The sequence below is a fragment of the Haemaphysalis longicornis genome, unplaced genomic scaffold (assembly GCF_048455015.1).
Source record: "Haemaphysalis longicornis isolate Haplotype H1 unplaced genomic scaffold, Haemaphysalis longicornis Haplotype H1 scaffold_2, whole genome shotgun sequence".
NCBI classification, from domain to species: domain Eukaryota; kingdom Metazoa; phylum Arthropoda; class Arachnida; order Ixodida; family Ixodidae; genus Haemaphysalis; species Haemaphysalis longicornis.
This window is the reverse complement of record NW_027526295.1, coordinates 161,125,064-161,151,430: the sequence shown is the minus strand read 5'-3', so window position 1 is coordinate 161,151,430 and position 26,367 is coordinate 161,125,064. Positions and strand designations below refer to the sequence as shown.

The following is a 26,367-nucleotide window of genomic DNA, read 5'->3' as shown; positions in this document are numbered from 1 at the left end:
AATCGAACCCGCGACCTCGTGCTCAGCAGCGCAACGCTCCTCGACGCTGGCTTGTTTCTCAAACTAAGGCACTCCCTCTTGTCTCGCGCTAACGATATGCGCCGTATTTGACTGGTAAAAATAATGACAAACGTCTTATCGTAAGTGGTTCCTGAAAGAAAACTACCCAAATGATCTGAAAAATTGCCAGATGCAAGGATAAATTGCGTGCGCATGCTATAACAGTCTTTGCAGAAGCACCAAGTGTATTCACGCTGCGCAGAAGGCTCGACTGTTCATTAAAGATGTTTCTCTTTCTCTCTCTAAACGGATGCGGACGCACCTTTTTCGAGGAGAGGTACTCCATGCCCCGGGCGACCTGGTACGCGAACGAGACCAGGTCCTTGTGCGTCAACGCGCTCTGTTTCGAGTGAGCCGTGATGGGCTGCTCGTAACCAAAGCTGGGCCGATGTGTGCGGAGGAAGTCTCGAAGGTTCCCGTGGGCGGCGTATTCGACGATCACGTGAAGAGGCCCTGCAAAGGCGGAGAGGGGGACGGAGAACTCGTTACACCGTATGCTCCAACTAATAGTTTGACACTGGGACCACATTTAAATCTATGTGAAAGTAACGAACCTTTTATAAAAGCGAAAGCTTTCTTGGTGGGACCGAAGGGGTCCTGTCAAAAACTAATGCATTTCCCCATAGACCAGTTCGTCGATCCAAAAGCCCTGATAAGATCTCTGGACACTCGGCGCATGCGGGAAACCTGGTTTCCATTGTGTCAAAACAGTTACTTGAAAATCTCCGAAAAGGAACGGTTTCAGGTAATACAATACACGCATCGATTATGAAGAAGGAGTACTCATAAACTACGAGTCTTTAACATTTAGATCGTTCGTAGATGTGTTCACATGGTACGCAAAAAAAAAGAACAAAAGAAAGATCGTCACATGGTTTCTTCTTAGCTTGCTATTTGGGTCTTTGAAGTTCTGACGATTGATTCGACGCACTTTGAGCGAAAGTTGCACGCACTTTTATATTTCGCGCTTCTTTCAACTTTTTGGGGGAAATGATGGCATTTATGTATGTGTGTTGAAAGACGCCCTCCTATAGTTACAGCTGTCTTTATTGTACTGAGAACTTTCCGTTCAAAGAAAGTAGGCAGTCTATATGGAGGAAGCGGGGAGGCGAATGAACCTGGAAGCCTGGCCACGAGTTTCAAAGGGAGGAGAGGGATTCTCCTTCAAATTTTTCGAATGGTGAACACGGTGTGCGCGGTCAATACGGCAGGTGGAGTAGTTACGCTCACCATCTTGCGTGCAGCATCCGAGTAGGTTGATGATGTTGATGTGCTTTCCAATGGCCTTCATGACTTCCATTTCAGAGACAAGATCGGCCATTTCACTGTCGGTGTGCCCATCTGCGAAAGGAGCGTGAAAAAAGGGGGTTTCCATTAAAGGTACCCTGCAACACTTTTTTCAAAGCTTTTTTTTTTTGAAATCCTAAATGCTTGCCGAACGTAGTCACCCAACACACACAGTTTTTAGATTATGGGGTCGCAAAGTACTTCAGCCGAAAATTAGTGCTCTATGCCCATCAAATAACTTGTAAACTCGCTCAAAAGATTGTGCTCTCTTTCCCGGTTCTGATCTTCTTCGACGGCTCGAATTACGTCACTAAGGCCATGTAGCGGCTGCTGGCCGGTTTTCCTTCACTTGCAGCAATGAACGCTTTTCGATAGCAACTTTAAAAATATAGCCACAAAAACAAAGCAGAAATGGAAGGCGTATCTGGTGCGACGAGCAAATCACGCAGTGCCGCTCCGTGCTGGCGATAACTATAGCTTTCGCAGTGGCTCCAGACGCGAAGGAAAGAGTGAAAGCGCTCATCGAAAGCGTTGCAGCGTCCCTTAAAGTTATTCGTCTCACCGTGGCTATTCTGTGCACCGTGCGAGCAAAAAACGCCCGCAAAGGCTAGCGGAACGTTTACATTAACGTTCGAAACTAAAGATATCCTGGGCGATTTGCGTACAGCGCAGCGAGAGCGAAAACGAATCATTTGAGGGACTATAGCTGTCGCACGGAGGGGCCCGGTGGCAGTGTATTAATTTTTTCGCTCTGCGCTGCAGCCCACACTACCTGTTCACTGTACCCACTGCGTTAAGCTTTTCCCGTCGACCACCGAAATGGCCGTATGGGGATACCTATTTATACTCCACCCAGTGGCGTTTGTCAATTTCAACTGGTTTTCATCTATGCCGTAGTGCTCTTGCCTGCAAACCACAAAATTGAATGCTTTCAAGTAGCTATGCCAGAGCACCTTTATTATGTGGTACTAAACATTAATAAATGAAAGCAATGCTGCGAAAAGTATTGTTTATTAGGAATAAGTTAACAGTGCAATAAGCTTCGTGATCACTATAGAAGGCCTCCGGGCGATATCTGTGAGTGAGCTTGTCCTAGTTTAGTGCGACGACTATATCGATACACGTGCACGTACCACTGGTTATTGTTGACAAGGCCAGGATGCTTGTGCGTGATTTCCGGTAGACTTCAACTCTTGCAACGCCGAACGAGTCACACTTGCTTGGGCATTCCATTTAACGAAGAGATCTTACAAGTCTTAGCGCAGACCTCCCCTCTGCTGGCATTGAATAAAGTCTTTCTCTCTCTCTCTCTCTCTCTCTCTCTTAGCGCAGACCAACAGAGCTTAGCTACGCCCTATCTGAACCGTTGCGAGCGTGCACGACTAATGCTACTTCTCATTGGTCGCATTCTCTTGGGCTTATAATAGTGCAGAAGGCGCAGTCTTTGCGCAATGCTCGAAATTTCCTGGAGGCCAAGTGGTTAAAACGCCGAAGGAGCAATAGCGAAGATTGAAGTTTGATTCGCAGTGGTGGCAGAGAGTATTTCATTACTTATGCTTTAGTTTGACCAAAAAAAAAACAGCTTTCTATACGCCAACACCGGTCCCAGAGCAATAGGGGACACTCACAATGCGTCCTCGCACTGTGAAGTTGCTAACTGCGTTGTTTCAGTGCGCCATCCGCAACCATATTGCGGCTTGAGTACACGCCTGCCGCATGCTGCAAGTCATGCAGCAACTAATAAACCCTGGCAACCATGTGTGGTTGAACATGTCTACTATGGCCAAGTTATACATGCCACGTCTTATGGCTTATGGCCAAGTTACAGGCCAAGTTATACCTGTAATTAAGGTACAGTTACGGACACATGAAATGCGAACACTAAAATATGTACGAGAACACGGAGAATTATAAAATACAGTTCGTTCAGGTTTGATAATGCCGTCATTCTCGTATATTTCGGGAGCCAAATTTCCCAGTTTTATTTTTGTAACTAAACCACGCATCATTTTGACTTGCATGGAAAGAAATCGCGCTACTTGTGTGTTATGGCTCATGTTTTCGCGTTCACAGTTCATTTTCCCATGACTCTTCGTTAGTTTATTACATACGGCATACTATCACATAAAAATACTAATTAGGCGTAGGAATGTATACGATGGAAACCCAGATTACGTTTGAAGCATGCATAAGCGTATTGGATCACCCAACCTGTAGGATTGCCTGATAATGCGGTGGCGTTTAACTTTGCCCTCGGGTATAAAACAGTGGTACCACCTTTGAGCATTTTGACGGCCACGACAGTTGGTCCGTCGTTGTCGCCCAGGCCATAGGCGTCTGCCTTGATGACTTGGCCAAAAGCTCCTTCTCCCAATGGCTTGCCCAGGATCACTCTGGCGGACGGAGAGAACTTGGTCAGAATATCAACATTTTTGTCGCATTCACATTCCCTAATTATAGTGTACACCCCAAACAACCAAAAGCCGCAAACGCTTCATGTTTCACCGCTGGTTGTGTCGTCGGTTTTGACATGTTTTCTAATAATTACTACATAGCAAATGTTTCACCTTGGAGCGAGAATTTCTGGGGTTCGCAACAACCAACATAGAGGGCCGAAGTAATGCTGCCTTGCCCTTTAAAACACAAGCACTCCTATACAGGGGTAATTCGGGCCTTTGCGATTAAGAAGCGTTACCTTTTAAAAGACACGCGTCGGTGGGCTTTATACTGACCTTGTCCTGAAAATGACGTAATCTATGCTTGTAAGAAAACTAACTTTTGTCGGAAAATGAGCTGTGTCCATAAGGTATGCAGTTTGGGAAAAGGTCACGCTGGGAGTATTTCTTGCTTCGATTAGTCGGTAAGCCCACATAAACGGCGGGTGACAAATGTTGTTAAAATTAGCGCGGTTGCGCGTATGTATATGATATGTACAGCAGCGCCCAAATGACTGCAATTCGTTTTGCTCAGCCGGTATGCAATGCACACTGAACTCGGCGCATGGCACAATGGCAAGGCGCCGTAATTTGCACAACGATATGCCCCAGTTAGATTTCAAATCCCACACCCGTGATAGCGCCATAATCCCTCAGTTAATAATGCCAAAAATATTCTTTGCCTACTAATTCCGGTTTAAAGATGGCAGGCAGAATGGGTGTAGATGACTTCCTAGCATATGTGTGCTCGAGTGCGTCATAACAGCCGCCGTTACATTCTATCTGTACAATATTTAATAATTCGAAGTAATTGCATGTGTTTATCTCACGTAAAAAGGAACTACAGGTAACTCCGAGTAACTTCAAGTAGTCCCAAGTAATGTTCCAAGCAATTTTGCGAGTCATTCTCCCAAGCCAGACGATCACTATTAATAAAAAGGGCGTAAAAGGGTAGTAACGGCCGCATTTACTACTTACGAACCTTACTACCCCGTGGCACGATACGTAGGCTCTGCCACTAGTAACTGCATGGTTAGGAAATGAACTGGGTGTAGGAAGTAGTATACACTAGATTAAGGTCGCGCTGATGGCTAGGTTATACATGGCCAGTTAGTAAACGAATGTTATCGCTAGGATTTCACTAGTGAAGATAGTAGTGCTTACTGCCTGCTTCAGTTAGTAACCCTGACTATAGTGCTGTATTTACTACCTTCAGTTACTAAGCACCTAGTGTAGACTGGGACAAGTAACTTGTTAGTGTTCCGTTAGTGACTGCCACAACCTTTTTTTTTAAGAGTGCTGCATCACATTTAAAGACAACATTCATGAACCAATTCTGCCTGCGATTCATTGTTTAAATTGGTATACAGAACATTTTGCCCGGAGTGCCGACGCTCCGCAGTGACGCTTCGTCCAATGTTCGAAGAAAAACGGTGCTCTCGTGGGCGTCGCTTTAAAACACAATGCTGCCCCTATAATGCACGAGAATTCAGAACCATCTTAGTACTAGCAAGCGGCTTACCAAATGCCGCTGTGGTAGGGCAGTTCTAATAACCATATGATTGAGCTAATGGAATCTCGAAGCATGACCGCTGCACGTAGGTGCGTACCTTTCTCTTGGGAATTCCCAGCTGGGGTCCAGTGGCAGGTCGTACTCGCACACGGGGTCAACCTCCGATGGCAGGAATCCGCCCTGGTTGTCGATCTTGACCAGTGGCACTACCAACGTGTCTTCGTAGTGCCCGCAATCCTGCCGAAACACCATGAGCACTAAGCCTTGTTGCCTTAATTGCGCTCGCGCCCTGGCCGTTCCACACGCTGAGTGCGTGTAAGCAGGTTACAATGAAACAGCAGTGAACACGTAGTTTGGTCTTTGTCTTTGAACACTCAGACAGGCATGCTCTCCTCCATCAGGTCACTAGATAATTGCACCTCTGCTGTGCTTAGTTATATACTACACCTGCGGCCACAGACCAAGTGACGTCGCTTCAGTGATTTATGCAAGTTTGCGGGTGACTGCACAGAATATACACATAGTTAGCACTCAAGCGGTGACGCAAAATGTGTCTACACGTGTTCAACGGGGAAACTGCGTGCCCTGAAAGATGAGGGCTCGCATACAGTTTCACCTGGATTCACAGATTTATTCAGGGATTTAAGGGGTGAAAAAGGATATCAAGGATGGTTCGAAGGGCTTCCTAACCTTACTCTGCACATCGAAAGTGCTTGCTATCTTCTTCTAATGAATGCCGATACAGTAGTATGAAAAAAGAGGAGCTGATGAATGCTAGAAACATATTATGGCTTAGCTAAGAATATACGCTGCAACGTGCAACGGCAAACCTTTGGGGTGATTAGAACGTGAGAGGGTTCCCTTTTTTATGATTACAAGCCCAGCAGCATGCTTTCCTTCCACGAACGCTCCTCCTTGTCTCGGCGTTACAAGTAAGTTACACTTACAAAAAAGTTTCAATTGCAAGTTTTAGAATTGGTCTTGAGCAGCTGAACCACCACGTGCACTTTTGTCCGCATTCTCAAACAACGCGATGGTGCTGTTTATTATGATATGGGATTTCAAAAACGCCAAATGCTTTTTTAGTTAACGCATTCAACTATTTCAAGGACGCGGTACTGTACAAGCAATGAAGCCTGAAATTACTCTCGTGATGCGCTTCGAGGCAAGCAGATCCTCCGTGGTATACGTGTTCCGCTGAGGGCTGCAGGCGTGAAATTACAACACTGCCAATATTCACTCCTGCCGGAATTTGGCTGTGGCATTCTTTAACCGAGGCCACGGGGGAACTCCAGTTGCACCTTGGTGCCGCTATGGCCAGGGCAACTGGAGTTCCAACGTTGAGATTACTCTCACTTGCAGAGTTTGTATGGCCGGCCACACTCACGGAGATGTGTCGCTCCAGGATGACCTTTTTGCGGACGACAACGCTCTGTCTCTGCACCAGGCCGAGCTTCTTTCGCTGCAGCGACAGTATGGTGGAGCGGCAGACGAGCGGGACGATCACGGCCGCCGGTACGCTCACGCCCAGCACGATAGCCAACGCCAGCACCCACTGCTGCTTGAGTATCGCATGTGAGACACTGGCCTTGTCCACCGGCGGCCCTGCGCGCAAGCGAGTCCCACTCCTGTACATGTTAACGCCTTCAGAAATGGTTCCCTCGTTAAGTGCCGGCACAAGCATTTTAAAACGCTAGAAGATCCGGTGCGGCTCCCCAGCTAAAGCATACGCTTTTACAATGGGCTCCTTTTGGAGTCGTTATAGCTTTTCGTTCTCACCGATGGGACCGTCCTGTACGCCCATTTACACACAACACGAAAAACATTGGTCGTTGAGAACGTAAGCGCCTGCAGGCTTGCGCAGCCACCGCATGAGTTTCCAAACGCTTACGCATTAGAAGTATTGTAGTAGCACTCTGTTCGAAGCCTCAATCGATATACGCCCATTATATGTATTAGCAGGTTCCGATAAAAAATGGGAACAAAAATATGAAAACCTGCTTGCTTGACAATTCGTAATTTCCGAAAAGGTAAATTATGGCATTACCGGCTCATAATATTTGTATCCGGAACCGAAATCATCAGTTTTGCGTATTGAGGTGCACACTGCCGCGTTCAGGTTTCATTTCACCACGGTATACATACCGTGATCTGATCAAGCTGTTGGCATATAGAAAGCAGCAAGTAGCTACCTGCACCGTACCCATCAATCTAGTGTAGTTATGAGCTCTTTGGTGTGCATATTATTGGGTTGTTTTTTAACCAAGATACCTTCTTTTCTACATTTCCTGCGACAGCGTAGAAGTTGTTTACTGACTGGCTTCAAATGCAAAAATGAAGCACAGCTTCGAAGTACACTTCCGTAATCAAGTGATTTTTTGGCTGTCTGCACTGTAAATTCACCGCCACAGATTGAAATACGAAGAAGTCGACAGGACAAGCGCTGCCATGTTTTCTGCGCTTTACACTACCATACTATCCCTTCACACACATTAGAAAGCCAAACGACTACTTCCGTGATTTTTAAATGAGTTGACAATGTGGTATGGAAAGTATGCTGCCAAAGCACCCTTGGACAATGCAGAATAATAAAAATATGAGCTCCTCCCAGAATCGCAAATCATTTTAAGAGCACACACGGGAACGCTACTGACGTATACCACCCAGCCAAAATTTATCAAAAGTACACTTCATGCACCCGGCCTCTTACTTCGTCTCCTGCACTGCGCGACTCACTATTCTGTAGCTTGAGCGTTCGCAAGTTCACAGCACGTGGCAGAGGGCAACCTAAGAAACGCGAATAGAAGCTGCCACAAAATTCCCGGTACTCACACGGCTCAACTTTCAAGTAGACGCTCTTGTTTCTCATTCCAGCGCTGTTGCCAACTTGACAAGTGTACCAGCCTTCGTCTTCTAGCGTCACATTGTCGATCACCAAAATACGAGGGTCATCGATACTCTTATTTGCGCTCTGGGGAAAAGAAGTGAAGTACACAAGACAAGTTGCGCTATAACCATGTTACAATGGCTGCATTGTCAGGAAAGATGGCGAAAATAACAATTCCCAGCTTTCTCGCTCAAAATTCCGACCTCTCAGAAACCTAGCAGAACCACTTCAGGAAAGTGATATTTGGCATAAGGCAAGAAGGCAACGTGGAGGTGAAAACTCCAAAAGAATTTTCCAGGAATCTGAACACGTTTTGTGTAATTCGCCGTCAAATATTACTCCCCACGCATTTGTATGGGATAGTTTCCATGGCTCTGGAGCGTAGTCGCGCAACGTGCTAGACTTGAAACTGTGCACAAAGCAAGTTTTCACCCCCAATATTAGCTGCGTGAAAATATTTTACATTTTGCTGAATAACTACAGAGTAATCACTGTTGAAAGGACTGCCATGAGCGGGAAAGCTGCACATAGTAATGAAAAAAAATTAGGATCGATTGCGCTTTGTAGCGGTCGTAACTGCGCCCAGAGCATTATTTTGAACAGAAAGAACTTATTGATGTAATAAGCATTACGCCTGTGGTTACCCATTCACGTTCTCTCAAAGAGAAGCACGAAATAAAATAAATGGTATATCGCGCACATGACCAGTTTGGTACGAAAACAAGGCGGACCACATAGACACTTTTAACCTACCTGTACGACTTGAAAATAAAGGTTTTCCTCGTCATCGCCTTCGTAGTAGGAGCCGTTGACGGTGTAGTGCCGTAGCCAGCGCATGTGCGGGTGCAAGTCACTTATGAAGTTGCACTTAAAGCGCGCCTCCTGTCCGACGTGTGTGGTCTGGTTATCCATGTCATAAATAATTGGTCGTCCTGGGATGCGTTCTGGAAATGTTCAATATCGACATACCTCACATCGTGTGCACATGTATGACCGAACCAGCTGGTATATCGACTCTACAAGCGATTAACATTTATTCTCCGCTACCTATCAGCAAAACAAAGTGACAGGACCACAGGGGAAAAAAGTAAGCTGCAGAAACCACCATTATATCAACGCAGAGTATATTGAGTCGTTATTATAACAGAAGCCTAATAAGCATTTTAGTTAAAGCATGTAGTAACTTATAGAACAAGGAAATGAAGTTTGAAGGCATCCCACGGAACTTTTTTTGCATCTCCATTTCAACCCGGTGTATCTAAGGCCACTTATTCAAAGGCTGATAGCGAATTTCTGTAATTATTGATTCTTTACTCACCAGGCCGAAGGGTTACGAAGAATATTATGGTACAGTGTCACAGCGGGACATGGTAGTCTACTGGTGATATCATCCACAAGCGCATATTGTTACGATGCAGTGGTCACAACAAGCTTAGAAGAGGCCTGAATCTTTATTAAGAAATTGGAATAAGGCCATGCACAATCACATACACCCGACAAATCTTGCTTATTAGCAACTAGTAATGTTAAACGGAACTCAAAGTTTTTCGTAATGCATGACAGGTCGATGCACATGTGGGTTGCAGACAACGACATGCTGTGTGGCTTCGTGAGCATACAACAGCAGCATACGAACCTTTTATTTCTACAGTGTAGGTGTAACTGATGACTCCCAGAGGATTGGTGGCCGTACAGGTGTACCGTCCTTCGTCGTACACCATGACTCCATCCATCAAAAGTTTGTCCTTCCTGAAGATTACCTGTGCATGGTAAACACCATGTAATTTCCATATTTTGGGTATACTGTGTAGAAACAAGCGTTAAAGAACGACGAATTAAAATGGCAGAAGCCTGGTAGGCGACAAGGAGAGAGAAAGGAGAATTTAAGACGAAGGTATCAGGAAAACAACTTGAGGCAACTCAAGTTGCCTTCTTTGGGGGGTTATTCGCCTCGACTGTCGAGTTATAGTATATACCCATAAAACAAATGCACCGCCTTGCCACGGCTGGAAGATGGCCTATCTCTCATCTTCAGACGAATCCGTGGTAAGTACGGGAGTGAGCCTGCATGCACGTCCAGTTTTGCCACGGAAGCCACAGGGCACTCCTGGACGGGTGTTAGACACAAGTTGCCAATTGTACATTAGGTACATAGAGTAACTTTGGAACTAAACAAGAAGCCAACCTGCCTATACTATACTGTACTATACTACTACTACTACTACTACTACTACTAATACTACTACTACTAATACTACTACTACTACTAATAGTAGTAGTAGTAGTTGTAGTGGTGGTGGTGGTAGTAGTATTTGTAATAGTAGTGGTAGTAACGTATAAACTTTTATTCAGCCGTAAATCAGGAGTGGCTCACCAGCAGGCCCGCGTACAAAGAAACCAGGCCCTCAAGAGAACGACCCAGAGACCAGATGAATAGATTACTCAACCCAATAAGCTTAGTAGGAGGACATTCCAACTCCCACACCCATAACTAACAATGCATCGGGAAACGACTCTGACTTCTTCAATCAAGTACATACCCTCATCTCACCCGACCTATTGTTCCCTAGTCAATATACAGCCGCATGAAAATTCTAACAGAAGCCAGGGACATTCAGGCACATTATCGAAGAATATCACCTTAATCCAAAATTTTCCCCTTTTCTGCCCTCAAGAGCAGTGGGAGGCACTTCTGTCTACACCCTCCCTCCCTGACCAGATCGTCTTCGTCGAGAAAGCAGCCGTGGTCAAGACGGCATATGGATTCCTACGAATAAGCAGCCGCTTCCACATGATGTTCAGATCGATGCTGTTAACAAAGCTGTTTTGTCTCTCTTCAACCTTGGAATTTAAGTGATGATCGAAAAATCGACGCCTTGGATGCCAGGAGTTGCTGGACGCCCAGATGGTCGCAGGGGATCAGGATCAGGTTCACAGCGTCGGGATGGGGTGAGGGGTAGGAAGGGTTCGTAGGTCTGGGTTATCAGAACAAATAATAAAATGTGCGGTACTGTAACTGGCTTAGAAAAGAAAGTGCAGAGGGAGGGAAATTGAGCAGGCAACATGGGGCGTAGGAAAATAGGATGAACACAGGTATTTGGCTCAGCAACATCACTGCGCTCCGTTGAATGTAGTAAGCAAGAGGCAAGCGCCAAATCGTAAATGATAAGTCATGCCGCTATTTTGTAGATAACTTAGCGGTAAGTATACCACGTTAAGAAGTAAGAATCTTCAACCCCTTGATCACGGAGCAAGAATGTATATAAGAGGCGAAACGGCTCATTGCGACGGGCGCGCACGAGCGACCACATAATGTCACAACGAAAACCAACGTGAGCTACTAAGCTTCGTCGCTGCGGTGGTGAAGGAGAGGGTAGCTCACCTGAAGGACGCAATTCATTGGCGTGCTGCGCAGTGAAATGCCGATCGCGGCGGCCAGCAGTTTGTTTTCTCGCGGACAGATGCCGCTGGCTTAACCTAGGCCAATCGCTTGTGACCTTATCTGGCAGCCCTGGGAAGCGACGTTTCCCAATTATTACTCCGTGACCTTGACGCACGGCGCGATTTAGCCCCCCTGCTCCAAGTGGGCCCCGAGAAATCGTAGCGAACCCATTTAGTCATCAAGTATACAGTTCGGAAAAGCTAAGACTGCGGCCAGTCGGTTGTACACCTTTCGGTGAATCGCGCTGCTGTAAGTCTAAACACACACACATAAGACGATTCAGTTCAGGATGTCGGACGAGCAATGCCTCAAAATCAGCCTCACCTTTTTCCCCATCAGCCGCGTTGGAGGCTGGCCGTTTTTCAGCCACGTGATGTTGGCCGGCGGATTGCTCTTGACGCCGCAGGGCAGCGACAGTTTGCTGCCGGCCGGCAGCACCACCAGTTCAGGCCCCACCTTCACGAACGTCGGCGGCCCTGTTAAGTGATTCATACGCTGTGCTCAAGGGCTGGGTTAAAAGCCGTACTCTGATACACTCCCATCAACTGCTGGGATAATCAGTACGAACATTTTTTAGATGCAGAGCATCTTTTGCTCTGGGCTATGTTCGTTGTCCGTTGGCGTCCGCATCTCTCCTCCTCATCCTCCTCTCCACGCCAGCTGCGCGATAGCGCGCTACTTCCTCCGTCCTCCTCTCCACGCCAGCTGTGCGATAGCGCGCTGCTCCCTCCGTCCTTCTCTCCACGCCAGCTGCGTGATAGCGCGCGCATGCGCGCCTCTCCCTCCGTCCCCCTCTCCACGCCAGCGCTATATATAACTGCGTGCACGCGCCGCTGCCTCAGTTGCTTCGTCGGATGAGTCTCGCTCCGGCGTCTGATGAGTACCGACAGTCCTGCTAGCGGATTGGCTGACACAAGTTCAGCCAGCATCAGCCAACCAGTTAACAGAGCCGTTTGTCAGAGGGGAACTCTGAGGTGATGCGAGGCATCGCGGAGTTTCCAACAACGTTCACGCGATGTGGGTAACCAACGCAAGTGAAAATAAAGGGAACTCCGCGATGCTTTGCATCACCTCAGTGTTCCCCTCGGGAAGATGGTGTAATTTTTAGGTCGTTGAAACCTAGCATTCTTCATTGTTATGCAAAAGCTTTAGATGGTTTAAATGCCCTATTACGCGAAAGTGCTGGTACCGGCGTCGGCGGGACCCAAATAGGGCCAGGAAAATAGCGGCAAGTCCAAACAGAACAAACGCAAAGAAAACAAAGCAAAGCAAAGTGGGTCTGATATTGGAACCCAGGATGTGCAGAATGCACGCACAGCAGGCATCCCTGCACCTTGGCCTGGCCTCAAATTAGACGTACAAAAGATGGACTTACAAAAGTCAGTTGGAGGCACGTAATGAGGTCTGCAGTAGTAATTAGAGCATGCTAATTACAACCATGAAAGCAAGTACGCTTGCGTTTGAATATTTAAGGCTTACAAAGGCGAATAAGAAGGAGATTAAAGAGCAGACGACATGACCAATGAGACAACAACAACGGCGCAAGGGCAATGACCATGACGATGGTAATGAAAGGACACAATCGCTCCACTTTTGCCAAGAGGAGTAATCTGAGCATGCTAATTACGAAAGTAGCAAAGCGTGTTTATGCAAAACGAGTGTGTGTAGGGTCGACCAGGGCAGTAATAGCAGAGTCCCTCAATGCTACTCTGGTCATAGTAACAGAGAGAAGAAGGAAACGGTACTAAGAAAAATATATCATAAGAATTATAATAGGAGGACACAGTCCCGCATCTGGAGGCTTACATGGGCAATTTAAGCATGATAATTATAAAGTAGAAAAGCACCCTTCTTGTGATAGCGCATACATAGGGCCAACGAGGGTAATTGGCCAAGCCTGCATGCATCCCTCATAGAAACAGAGAGAACAAAGAGGAGCACTTGGAAGAGCATGGCAATAAGAGATGGTGGTGGTGGTGATGATGATTTCCTCAAATATTTCTGGTACGCACCCACAAGAGGGGTCTGGGCAGGGCTAAATATCTTACTGTAATTCGTTAGGCTTGAAAATACTAATTTACCTCTTGAAAGACAGAGGCCGTAAAATGAAAATTCGTTATGATTAAAACACCAATTACCCAATAATTAGTACCCTTCAGCAGTTCAAACGTCCTGAACTAGCAAGAAAAGCTTGAATGCAATTATATATATATATATATATATATATATATATATATATATATATATATATATATATATATATCCCTTTTGCATACCTTAAATTTGTTGCCCCGATAGATTATATAGGACAGGGTCCTTCAAAAGCAGTTGTCTAGCTGCCGAGAAGCGGCAATGAGAAGACGCATTCACACCACTGGACACGTTTCTGCTGTCGGTGCTGTCTCCGCGGCGATGAACTACCAGCCGTCTATCTCAGCGACATCTGCGCAACATCGTCACCCACGAAGTACGCAAAGGGAGATCATACTTTATATCTCGCACTTTCCCGACTAGGCTTTTCTAGGGGGAAAAAAACTGTGCTGGACAAGATGGAACATTGAGTAGCCACTCCCACCGAACAAAAAGCTCAATAAAAGCTTTTCTCTCGGAAGTCGTCGAAAGGGAACCAAAAAGTACCGCAGTCCGAGCAATAAGGCAGGCACTACCACCAGTCGACACAACCGCAACCATTACGACGTGAAAATTACACGCCGGACTTGATACCTTTCGTGACAAAAACATCGTGGCAACAGAATAAGACATAATCACGGCATACCTATACGGTTAGACATAGAGGATCGCAAAGCTTGATACAAAACGTAATGCTTTCGCAATCCAGCACGGAGGCAGTCTTTAGTGTCTCCCTGCATTTTTATTCTCTTATAATCACTGTTTTCTCGAATATTTTAAAAATGTCGCGGATGCGATTTCCCAGCGCCGGAGTAAATATTGAAAGTTTGTTTTCGCGAGTTGGCTAACCTTGCATTACAGCCCATGCCAGCGGCTTGTAAAGATTCTGGAGTACTTGCAACGGTCAACAAGGCCTCAAAAATGGGTAGCAAGATTCGCTAAGTTATCAAGTAATTCGAATTGGTTGCAAAAAGCGGCGTGACAGCCGTAGGTGTGCTCGAGTTACCCGACCAGATTCTGGGCAGATATTTTTACCTAAGACTCGTTCCATCATGTCTCTCCAGACACGAACACTCTACACCCTCCAAATTACGGCATCGATTTTCTGAAAGCCCTAGTAAATTATAGTATACACAGTGGCCTCTTGCGAGATTAGTGTAGTACGGGGGTAACTACCCATCCCGAGAAGTGCCTTAACACCATGGACGCAAAATGTGTGCTCATGGGGACATGCAAATGTTTGAACAAGACCTTTGCAACTTATCCATCTATTCACTTCTCATTCTCCAAGCACGACCCCCGGGCCTTCTTTTTTTCTCAATAAAGGCTTGAATCAAACAATCAATGACATGTTATTGTGTTCTTTTTGCAAACCAGTCCCTAGATCTCTCAAACAAACGGACCGCTTTTAATGTACAAAAAAGAGAAAAGAGAAGGTACCATGGTTTGCAGCTACAGCCTGTCCGCTCCCATTTGCCAGCCGACAAAACGCAAAGCGCATGCGCACTCTGAGTAGTGCCGGTAAGTCGGTTTCACCACAAAGCTTCAGAATGGCTAAACAGTGCGATCTGCTCTAATCGCAGTGCGAAAACTTCATGCACGCCTTGCTTGATTTACATGCGCGTAGACATCCTTACGACTGAAGTAAGGACCTGGGTCTTTTTATATCCTCTCCGAATTTTTACAACTTGGTCTTAGTGAATGTGCGACCCGGAATGTATTACCAAAGCTGATGTCAAATTGACGGGGCAATTAGGTTTGAAAATTTTTTACGTGTTTAATTGCGAACAATCTTACACGCATTTTAGTTCTACGTCAAGTGGCGTGTCCCTACAAATTAAAAAGCGGCACACAAGTAGTCTCACGCACACAGAGACCCGTTTTAGGTCCACAAAAAAGGAATGTGTACGTCACCTGGTGTTTCCGCTGCCCCTTGTTGTATATCTCGGGAAGGTGCCGTGACCATGCTTGCATTTCTCGGCTGAACGATTTCTTCCGGGACTGTAGCTTGGTTGCCGAGGGCCACTTTTAAGGGGTGAGAAATGCTTAATCATTGGCAGTATGACGCAGATCAGTGTTTCTCACACTGAAACCCTTGGAAATCACCGTGAGTGGTGACGAGAACTCAACAGAAATCGGTGAAGCCTTATACGATTAAATGGGGGGAAGGGAGGAGGTTCGCCTGCTTTTCTCCAGAGGATCAGAAGACGCTGCACAGGACTTCAGTATTTTTGAAACGCTTGCTGGTTTAACTGCAGAGGTAAGCAAATGACCTTAATTCAGACTCAATCAAGCCATACTACGACGACCACCTTTCAGTCTCGACATGACCGTCGAGATTGATTCAGCTTATAGTAAGCTCACCTCTAGACCGTCGATCGCAATAAATGTTATCCCAATCGCGCGTTCTTTTCAACGTCAGGCTCACCTCATTACAACCTCCCTCAAGACAATAAATGATTGGTATTGTCTCGTCAGAATTTCAGTCGATGTTAATTTTGATTGCGTGGTGCGCGCGCTTATATATTCATGGATGCGATACGGACGCCCTGCGTCCTCAGCATTACGAGCGAGCATATAAAAAGAAAAATCAGCCGTAATCTTGTGATTCTGACCTCAAAACATTACCACAATGATCGGGACAAAATTTTTGCAGTTTCATTGAGCAGGCAAAACTTCTGCCAAGTGAAAACCAAAGCGACAAGTCAGATGCATTTAAGTATGCGTGTCGTTCGACGGCACCAACATTTATTTATTTAGTGCCTGTCGTACTATTAAGGCATTTTTGCTGGCAGGTGGGTGAAAACACAGAAAAGCAGTGCATAAACCACCCCCAAGTTTGTAAACAAATCACAAAAAACTGGTCACATTGCGAATAAAAGCACTAAACGCTACTTCACCTGCACACTGAGCGGTTCCGCTTGGTAGCTTGTTTTAAACAGAAAGTACAAGCGAAAAGAAAACGAGTACTGATAAATATTCATGCGACAGCGGAATTCACAGAATTTAATACCGCAGTCGCAGCGCGCAGACACAAAGTATAAAGATTGACGGTACATGCTCTTTTTTTGATTCCGGTTATGTGCCGTGCCCCAGAGGTGTTTCGCGGTACGAAGTGTCTAGGAGGTTCACGAGAGAAAGTTTGGGCCAGCTTCCGGTGCATTAGAACATATGACACTAAATCGGGAAGTACAGTTATGGCCCGCATCTACTATAGTTTCCGCAGCAAGACCCCGTCCTCAGCTCATAAAGAAGACGCAGCCTCCCTGTGGGCAGACATGTACGTCGTTCATAGAAATGTCGCAGCAGGTTTCTGGTGTCGTCAAAAAACAGGTTGCGAACTAAGTCCTGTGAAAATGAGAAATTGCTAAAACTCTGTGCGCGAGAGTGCACTGTGTGATCTCCAATTTTCACTCAACCACTCCGACCAGGCCAGTTGAAGCACCCACGAACAGATCGTTGCTTCAAGATTATTTTTGTTCAGCCACTGGGGGAAATAAACAGAGCTTCGCGCTCGGTATGCATCAATGGCTTGAAACTAGGCTTCCTAGCGTAGCGGGCACGTACGAGCTATCCCGAAATAGAGGCGGTGGATGAGGAGCCTCGACACAGCGTGAGGCGAGCGAATGCAGATCGCCGAGCCAGAGGAAATGTGTTGAGTGCACATCATCGCTGACGCAGTCTCGGTAGAGGACCACTGACACGTGTGCTGGATAACCTCGCGTTGTTTGTAGATTGGGAAGCGGGCTCTTCGGCCGAAACGTCCACGTATGTAGAAAAGAGTTCAATCCTGTATGAAAAATAGTTCAAGCCTATATGAGCAGACCCAGATAAGAGTGGTTTTATTGAGCACCAATGTATCGCGCTTCCGAATTCGCTTAGCAATCTGTGTAGCAAAGCTCTAAAATTTGCATTGTGCAGTGTAGACAGTGCACCAAGGTCCTCTTTGCGCAAATAGAACCTTTGGAGAGGGTAGGCACGTTACTGTCGTTGTCTAGAAAAAAGTTGAACTCTACGACGATTTGCATGAACTACATATATTCTTCACAGAATACTTTAAAATCCTCTTTCTTCATTTGCCTCGGCGTATCTCCTGTTGCGGCGTCGGGATCCAATTAGCGCTTGCGATGTGTACCCGTGATTCTCGTATAGACCGACCGGGTCCGTACGGCATTTGCAAGAGGACTCACTGGCACTTGCTCATTGTTGCTTCTTGCTTGATGAAGCTTTGTTAATCGTCTTCTCTTGGTATGGTGCATGAAAATTTCGTGGATCGTGATCAAGTTAACCACTTTGTTAAGTGAAGTCAGACCAGTAATGGGAAATAAATGACGGGTTTGTCAGGGCAAACCACCTTAAAACTTCCTCTGTGAAACAGAAATGCTTTGCCGGGTTTAAAAAAAAAATGGGGCAGCTTGCACTAGTGGTGCGCGGCCAAAGAAACAGCAGGTCGGGCGGCCCTTCTCCCCTTTGTCGGAGACCCGGCTGTTGCCCCTCACATTGATTTCCGAACTTGCCGCTGAAAGTTCTCCATGACTTAGAGTCCCGGGTCGTTTTGTCCGCAGCCTTTCACATCACTCCCAAAGTGCACCGCGTTAGCACGCGCTAGAACCCACGGCAACCGGTTTCGAGAACTCAGCGTCTGTGTTCCCCGCTTTAGGCGAGAACGCACGTGAACTGGCGAGTAGAAGAGCACCCGAGAGGTCACGCCACAAACGCTGGGCAGAGCCTTCTCAAATGTCGAGCTGACCGACGCCGACCGCTCCTCAGGAGGCGCCCGTTCACGTGCGTTCGGTATTTTTTTTTTGTATTTTTGCGAGCTTCTCACGTGGTGCAAGCCCACACGCAAGCCTGGCCGACACCGGGCGCTCCTCACAAGGCGCACGCTCACGTGCGCGCAATCTTTTTTCTTGGTATTTTTTATGGCAACGCTATACGGTGGAACTAAACGCTTAAACAGCTCTTTTGTTAAAAAAAAAACATTGTTGTAAGTTAAGCATGGCTGAACCATTAGAATTTATTTTCGACGTACAGATTTATAGTTTGCGGTGCGCAGGATTTAAGTAAAAAGTGAAGGAATGCGATAAAATGCTGAGCAAACGGGCGAAACTCCGCGGAGTGAATGAATAAGGAATCTGTGCAGCAAAGAATCTCAAGGCTCCTCACTCAGAAACGAATGCTTGTAACTCGGAATAAAGAGTTGAGGCTTAAGTAATTAGTGCTATAGCCGACGAGAGCACTCTCGACGACGACGACGGTGATGATAACGCACAAAGGTAATTGACCCATGAGACTTTGGGGATCTTTTGTGTTGGTTATGACGCCAACGACTTTCCAGGCCGTTTGCTGTGGGACCAGACTGTGAACTTCTGGTACACAAAACAGTTCGCTACTTGAAGCAAGCTCAATTCATGACCAAGTCGAGCTTGGGAAATGACAGGTGGTCGTGCATAACGTGCAGAGTGCAGGTACCTGTTGGCGCACACGAGTAGAAGAGGAGAATGAGGAGCCCCAAGCGGAAGCAACTCATGGTCCGCTGGTACGGGCTCCTTGCTCAGCTCGTCATGTCTCCTCTGGTTCAGCTGCGACCAAATGTAAAAAAGAAATATGAGAGAAGTCGAACCTTGACGTATACGACAGGCGTGTTGTGGGCGGTGATAGTTGGGCCTACAGCTATTCTTTAATTCTTGTTAGGACAGAAAACAGTTGGGCTAGTCGGAAAGGGTTCATAACTGAAAATTTAACTGCGCGAAGTAAAGAAGCAGAGACAAGAGCAAAAACGACCGCAGTCTCACAACTAAAGGTTCATTGCAAAAGTCAGAACTTACATATGCATGGCCAAGTGGTTAAATAGCCATAGGCGAACGCACCAGGCAGGCGCGGGGACGGGGTGGAGGAGGAGGCCGACGCCTTCCCAAATCATCTACCGGGGTGCACCAAGTCTGTCCCATATCTTTATTCAAACGAACACGTCCCGTCATTGTTTAAATTGCATGTTTATGGCCGTGCCGGTTTTTCACGATAACCGCGGCCGAGGGCCTGTGTTGCTGCATTGCAAAAACTGCGTACTTCCCGCTTTAACTACCGAAAAGCCAGGGACCAAAGCAAGGTCGTTGGGAGAAGCGAGTCAGAATTTCGTTTTCATTTTTGGATTCATTTCGAAGGTTACTTTCCTTCGGACTGGACCACTGCTTCCCACGATGGACACTTTTCACAGTGCATCTGCTTAGCATGCGGAACGGTAAAATCGCTGCATTTAACAATGGGAATACCCACAAGTGTGGCGAAAGTCATTTGTCAGCGATCCGATGTTAAGGATTTTCATTGACAGAAACTTGTTCAAAAAAAAAAGTCATTTTTTTCTTGCTTTTTATCGTTCCACGGATGTCACAAGTACTGCTCAGCACATAAAAAGTCGCGTAAAACGGTTTTCAATAAAAAATGTGAATGTATTGCTTAATCATATATTTGTATTCATAGCAAATGAGTAAAATAATAAATAAAAGAATAAAGTAGCGTATTTAAATATTTATTCAACATTTCTATTATTTATCAGTGGGGGGGGGGGGGCATTACAGGTGAAGCTTAACTCGCCTAATAGAGAACTCCGTGCACCCCTATGCACAAAAAAGAGACTTTAATGCACGCAGATAATTAATCGTGTTGGGCTCACCGTCCACCTTACAGCAAAAAAAAAAAAAAAAAAGACTGTGGACATCTGCGCCAGTGTTGCTTAAAATGTGGGTGCGAAAGCGTACGCCTGCGGGGTGTTGCTGGGTCACTGCTTCATTGAATTAATATTTATTCGAACAAGCAGGGACTGTTTTGTTCCCCCATTTGGATGCGCCCTTAATGAGGGGAGCCTCGGCTCCTGTTGGCTCTCCTCGCCCTCGTCACTAAGGTGCCCTGGATGTCGGTATCCAGATTGGCGTGAGAATGCTACCCGTTTAGCGTTCCCGAAGTGTTTATTCTGTGAGCATCGTTGGGGTCTGTGTTTGGCGGCGTGGCGTCATCCATCATGTGTTATACAGAGCCCGTGGCAGTGACCTGGCGCGGGAAACACGAAAAGTAATTTCGAAAACTTTACGTCATTCTCAGGGTTCACTTTTTAATTATTACACATTTTATTTCATTGTCGTTTAAAGTTTCGAAGTTTAATTGGTTTTTGAGAGCCCTCTACAAACTTGTTGCGACATTTTTTACGCATGACTCTATGTGCAAGCTGGCAGACGCTCCTCGCAGGGCCGGATTAAGGTGGGGGCTAAGGGGGCTGCAGCCCCGGGCCCCCAGCTGTCAGGGGCCCCGCTCGATCAAATGAAAAAAATATCAATATCTTGAGTGTGCTCGCTGCCCGCATTGGAAGTTGAAGGTAGGAGCTTCAACCTCACCTTCACACCGAAGCTGACTAACTCGTGACCGGTGGGGAGGAGTGGGGGGCCCCTCACGTTATTGTTGACAATCTTCGAGTCCATTTCAATATAATTTAGTTATTCCTACTCCTCTTCCTTGTTTTACCGAGGTTTATGAGAAGACGTCTTGGATCAAAAGTCGCGAGTACACAGCTTTACCGGGCCTAAGAAGACACACGAAAAAGGCCCCGATCTCGGCTCCAGTCTTTTTCGGCACTAGGTCGTTTCGGTAGTCTTTTCGGTACACGGACATCTAAGTACGCGGACGTTTCGGCGCGCACACGTTTCGGTATAAGAAAGGGTCAGGCATGCGCATAATGAAATAATGACTGAAGAACATTGTAAATTGTTTAAGCCTGAGGGACGTTATATGTAATTATTGACAACTTAAGCACTGCCGTACGGGCTCATACACAGTTTCTGCCACAAAATTTTAATGTATAGCGCTTGACAAGGAAGTTCATTGCGATGACGACCCGTTCAATAAAGCTAGTGGAATAGTTGAGTCGCATAAGCGTGATTGATATTGACTCGATATTTCTCGCTCAATGGTGAGCGTATATATGGTTATTTAAATGTTCAAAGGTTGTGCAGGCCACTCGCGGGGTCGTTCGGCTTCACCGCCGCTTCAGCCCGCGCCTCTGTGCTGTAGCCTCTCCAGGCTGTCTGAGCAACAAGCGTTGCGGAAGCTACATGTCCGCGCGACTCCATTCGTAGGGTAATTCTCTAGGCGCCACTCCGCGCGAACGCAGAGGTCACCGGGCGAGCCCGACCCCTGCGGCTCCCTTCGAGCTGGGGAATCAGCAGGCCTAGGCGGTGTGAAGAGCTCAAGCGTGGACGCCAAACAAAGCAACTACAACGTCTGTTTCCTTTCGGGATGACGAAAGCTATGTCCACTTAAAAACACATCCTGCGTGCGCCCCCTTCGATGCCGTCTTGAAAACGGACCTCCGCCGCGACTCGGGGACGGTAAGCTGTTTGTCCCCGTAGGCGCTTTTCGCTTTGGAATAAGCCGGCGGACGGCGCGGACCAAAGGGCGGCCCGCAGATCTCGTCCAGCTTGGGCGCGGCGGCAGGAGGAGAGGAGCCCCCAAAGGAGCGCGGGAAAACAGTGGGCGCGGCAGATGTGTTGAGGACTCAAAAACGAGAGGTCCACCCACACTCGCCTTCGTCGTCGACCCCGAATCTAGACGAGAAGCTTCAGCGTGTTTCCACTGCCAGTTACGATCGAACAACAACCCGACCGATCGACAACAAACTACTGACTGCTGGAACTGTTGCGCGGCACCGACGGGAGCAGCAGCGCGGGGGTGAGCAGAGACATTCTATCCCTATTAAACTGTTTTCTGATGCCATCTCTCGTGCTCACCTGTCGCTCTCCAACCCAAAGGGGGCCCGTTAATGTGTAACGGCTTGCCGACTAGCAAGACCATCACAGCTGCGCAACAGGAGTTCATCGCCGCTGAAATTTCGACGGCCATGCGCAAGCCCACGCACGAAGCGGACCGCTGCCCAGCCCAAAAAAGCGACATTTTTCTGCTTATCATCGTCTTTGTACTAATCGTACTGCGATAGGAAGGTTGCGTTGCGCGACACGTCATAGTCCCCCCCCCCCCCACCCCCCCACCAATCCCAACTTCCTTCAAAGGTGGCGCGTATTCTAACCACCGCGTGCTTTCTCGTCTGCGCGGGTAACCTACATCATTTTCGCCCCTAAGCCGTGGCGGCTAACTGTTTGGCAGATGTCTGTGAGTGACAGCTGCCTGCGCGGACTTTGAGCCCTCCCGTATATGCAGGTGGAGAACTTCACAATAAAACTAAAACCTTACAGGTTTAATAAAATACGATTCTTGTAAGAAAATACTCTTCTGTACCATGTCACGTGCAGGCCGACACGGCTGTTCGATTAATTGTGAATCTGTGTTGGACCGGCAATCAAACCGTACTAACTTTTACGCCTGATAAAATCCGTTATATAATACTAGACATCAAGCCAAGAAATTAGTTACAGGAAAGCGTAAAATTATGATAATTTATCACTGATCAGAGAGCATAACATGGGCATGGAGAATTTTCCCCTATTAAAGCGGAATCATTATCATCATGATAATCATCATCATCATTAAGGCCCCAAGGACGCAGTAGCCCCGGGCCCCAAAGTTTCCTAATCCGGCACTGGCTCCTCGGTGCCGCCGTCGTCATTTCTGGCTGGCGGCGATGACGCCTTTCCGCGGACTCCTGATAAGCACGGCTGATAAGGACGGCTGAGGTTCACAGCAGCTGCGGACGCCTAGTGTGCACGAAAAATCGACCAACTAGCCTAGTACGGCTCTAGAATTAAAACCACCGGAGCAGCGAAAGCACACGGTCACCTGTACTAATAAAGCCACATAGCGGCACTTACTTTGCAACTTTAATAAACGTTTACTTATCGTACTCCTCATTTTACACCTAAAAAGAACGCTCGTGTCCAAACAACTGTCATCATGGTGTGGCTCTTATGGGTAACGCTACACTGATAGGCGCACTTCTTCTGCCCAAAAGCGACTGACGGCTGATTTGCGGAAGCACTGCCTCGCCTCTTAAGACTCTTCATGAGCAAAAAAGGCTTCTAAAACGTTCCCACTCAACTGCCTTCTGTCTAGCAAAAATTTAGCATCCCTTCCTAAAGAAATTTGAGAGAAGTGCGAAAGCTAAAAGTGCTGCCAACCTTCATTGAAAGTGCGTCCAATCGATCATCAAACCTGTAATACACCCAAATCGAAAACTAAGAACGAACCCATGCGACGATTTTTCACGCACTAAGAAAACGCATTTACGAACGATTTCGATTGATTCTGGGTTTAACGTGCCGACGCAACGCAGGCGCCCAGGCAGCGCAGGACTGTTCGGCCTAAAACATGCCGGTGTACTTTGGCCGGTGATTTTCTGTCCGGCCGTTTTCCGGCAGCCATGTTCGGCCCATGTCCAAATGTGGGCCTTTTGGCCGTATACGGCCGTACTCCCATGGCTGTCCAACGGCCAGTGTCCGTCGGCCAGTCGACCGGCTTACGGTCATACGGCCAGATTCCAGCCGTAGGGCTCCGGCCATTCCAAAGCCACCCGTGTACGGCCGAAGTACGGCCGCCGGATTACAGCCGAGATGCGGTCGTCGGACTCCAGCCGGACTAAAGCTACCGGAAATACGGCCGTGCTACGGGCATTGGAGTTCAGCCACAGTACGTTCACTGTACTGAGGCCGGTCAATGCATGTCGCGAAAGCAGATGACTCATTCGCGCAGTGCAGAAGCAGCTCAAACCCAGCATTTTGGGTCCAATGCAGCCACATGAAAGTGAGCTCGCGCGCAACCACCAGCCGTCAAGCTTTCAGCGCAGCCTTGCTTAATTACCAGCCTCAGTTGACAGCAAAATTCATTTATTAAACAGTGCTCACAAATTGTCGTTCCTTTAATTGCTCTGCCTCTTTTACTGCCCAACCCAGAAAATATTCAGTTCTTTGTAGAGCTTGAATAGATGTATTGTCCAGGACCTGATATCCTCTGTGGGGCGGCTTACCTGTAATAAACGGGAAAAGAGGAGGGGGGGGGGGGGGCGGCAGAGGGCGCATACTTTAGTGGGTTGAATTTCAGAAGGATAAATTGCACCGCTTTTAGCCAATTTCTTTTAAGGCAATATTCCGGAACACTTTCATGCTATGACTACATAAACTATTTTTATAACAGTTGCTTGACCAATTTTGCTGTATATAAAACCGGCGTGAATGCGTTTACGAAGCGTTTTGGTTCTCAACAAAACACTCAGGAGCATTTAATATAACTCCTTCACAAAAAAAGTATGTCCAGTTTTTGCGCAAAGACATTTCTACTCGATCAACTTTTCTGATGATCTTGGGCAGGGCTGATCCTAAGAAGGAACGAACAGGTACTTTCATTTTCAATCTATTTTAATGTTGTTTTCATGAGTATAGGTCCACACCACGTAATAGTCCAAAAGAACTTAATTTACTTCTAATGTCATACTACGTTCAAAAAATTCTAGACGCGTTGCGAATGACGCCCTGCTTCAGGTGGCTGCAGTTGTATATCTCTGTGATCACGCAAGGAAACGCGTAAAATTAGAGTTACATAATTTGTTTCAAACCAATAACATAGCAATGGTAGCATGCATACAGGAAACCTTGCATACTGCAACGAATAGGGCAATAAATATTTTATTGGTCAAGGTTGAATCCGTCAGGTTCTCAACCCGTCGGAGGCAAACTTGCGCCTCTGGAAGTTTATTTATTTATTTATTTATTTATTTATTTATCTATTTATCTATTTATTTATTTTTATTCATTTATTTATTCATTGTTTTATTTATTTATTTATTTATATTCATTTATTTATTCATTGTTTTATTTGTTTATTTATTTGATACCTGCTTGCCTTTGCATGCATTACAGAAGGGAGATACATAACACTAAGCATTAAATATGAGACAAAATAACAAAATAATTCTACAAAGCGCGCTGAAAATCGTCAATATAAACAGTTAATGCAATCATAGGTGGAAGATAATTACACTGCAGTATTGATGTAAAATAAAATGAATCGCGCAAGGCGCCACTTTTAAAGGAAAGTTAATAATTTGCTTTAAGCTCGCGGTCCCACTTTGCGATATGTAGAATGGCGCTTGGACATACTTCTCCCCTTCTACTTCAGTTTTCGAATGATAGATATTGCGAAAAAAGTTCGACCTGTGGTTTCGTCTGTGATCTTTCACGTCCTGCCATTTCAGTTTACTTTTAATTTCTCTCATGCTAAGTTGAGCGTGACAATTACCTAATACGAATCGCACTGACATATTCTGTATGTTTTCGAGCGTATCAACCAGCTCTTTGGTGTAGGGATCCACGAAAACACATGCGTACTCCAAGATTGAGCGCACATGAGTGAAATACGGTTGTTATTTTCAGTTAGATGGAGGTTCACTAAAATTTCGTCTCAGAAAGACAAAAGCATATGCAGCCGTAACGTTTATGGTGGGAACCTGCCTATTTAACCTCTAACCACTCCCTAAATAAACTCCTAGGTATTTATATTCCTCGGCCGTTGTCACAGCAGCATAATTTACGGTATACGTATTCAATTGGAATGAAGGTTTTCTTGTAAAGGTGCCACGTTAACACACTGTTTAACATCCAAAAACTTTTCTGAATCAGCA

General features: G+C 46.4%; 1 protein-coding gene across 2 annotated transcripts in view; it reads right to left on the bottom strand.

Annotated features, from left to right (window-relative positions):
• LOC144169403 (fibroblast growth factor receptor 2-like) overlaps positions 1-26,367 on the bottom strand; it is a 53,697-nt gene that overhangs the window by 11,767 nt on the left and 15,563 nt on the right. The window contains exons 2-12 of one of the 2 annotated variants that reach the window (XM_077698525.1): positions 19,227-19,336; positions 15,669-15,779; positions 11,949-12,100; positions 9,819-9,942; positions 8,936-9,126; positions 8,128-8,266; positions 6,683-6,900; positions 5,393-5,532; positions 3,625-3,740; positions 1,291-1,401; positions 323-513 (exon numbers count right to left, since the gene is read on the bottom strand). In XM_077698525.1, the coding sequence (XP_077554651.1) occupies positions 323-513; positions 1,291-1,401; positions 3,625-3,740; positions 5,393-5,532; positions 6,683-6,900; positions 8,128-8,266; positions 8,936-9,126; positions 9,819-9,942; positions 11,949-12,100; positions 15,669-15,779; positions 19,227-19,284 (1,551 nt within the window). In that variant the 5' untranslated portion in view covers positions 19,285-19,336. Of the gene's footprint in view, positions 1-322; positions 514-1,290; positions 1,402-3,624; positions 3,741-5,392; positions 5,533-6,682; positions 6,901-8,127; positions 8,267-8,935; positions 9,127-9,818; positions 9,943-11,948; positions 12,101-12,192; positions 12,877-15,668; positions 15,780-19,226; positions 19,337-26,367 lie in introns of those variants that run through there. The other variant, XM_077698524.1, reaches the window with a different exon arrangement.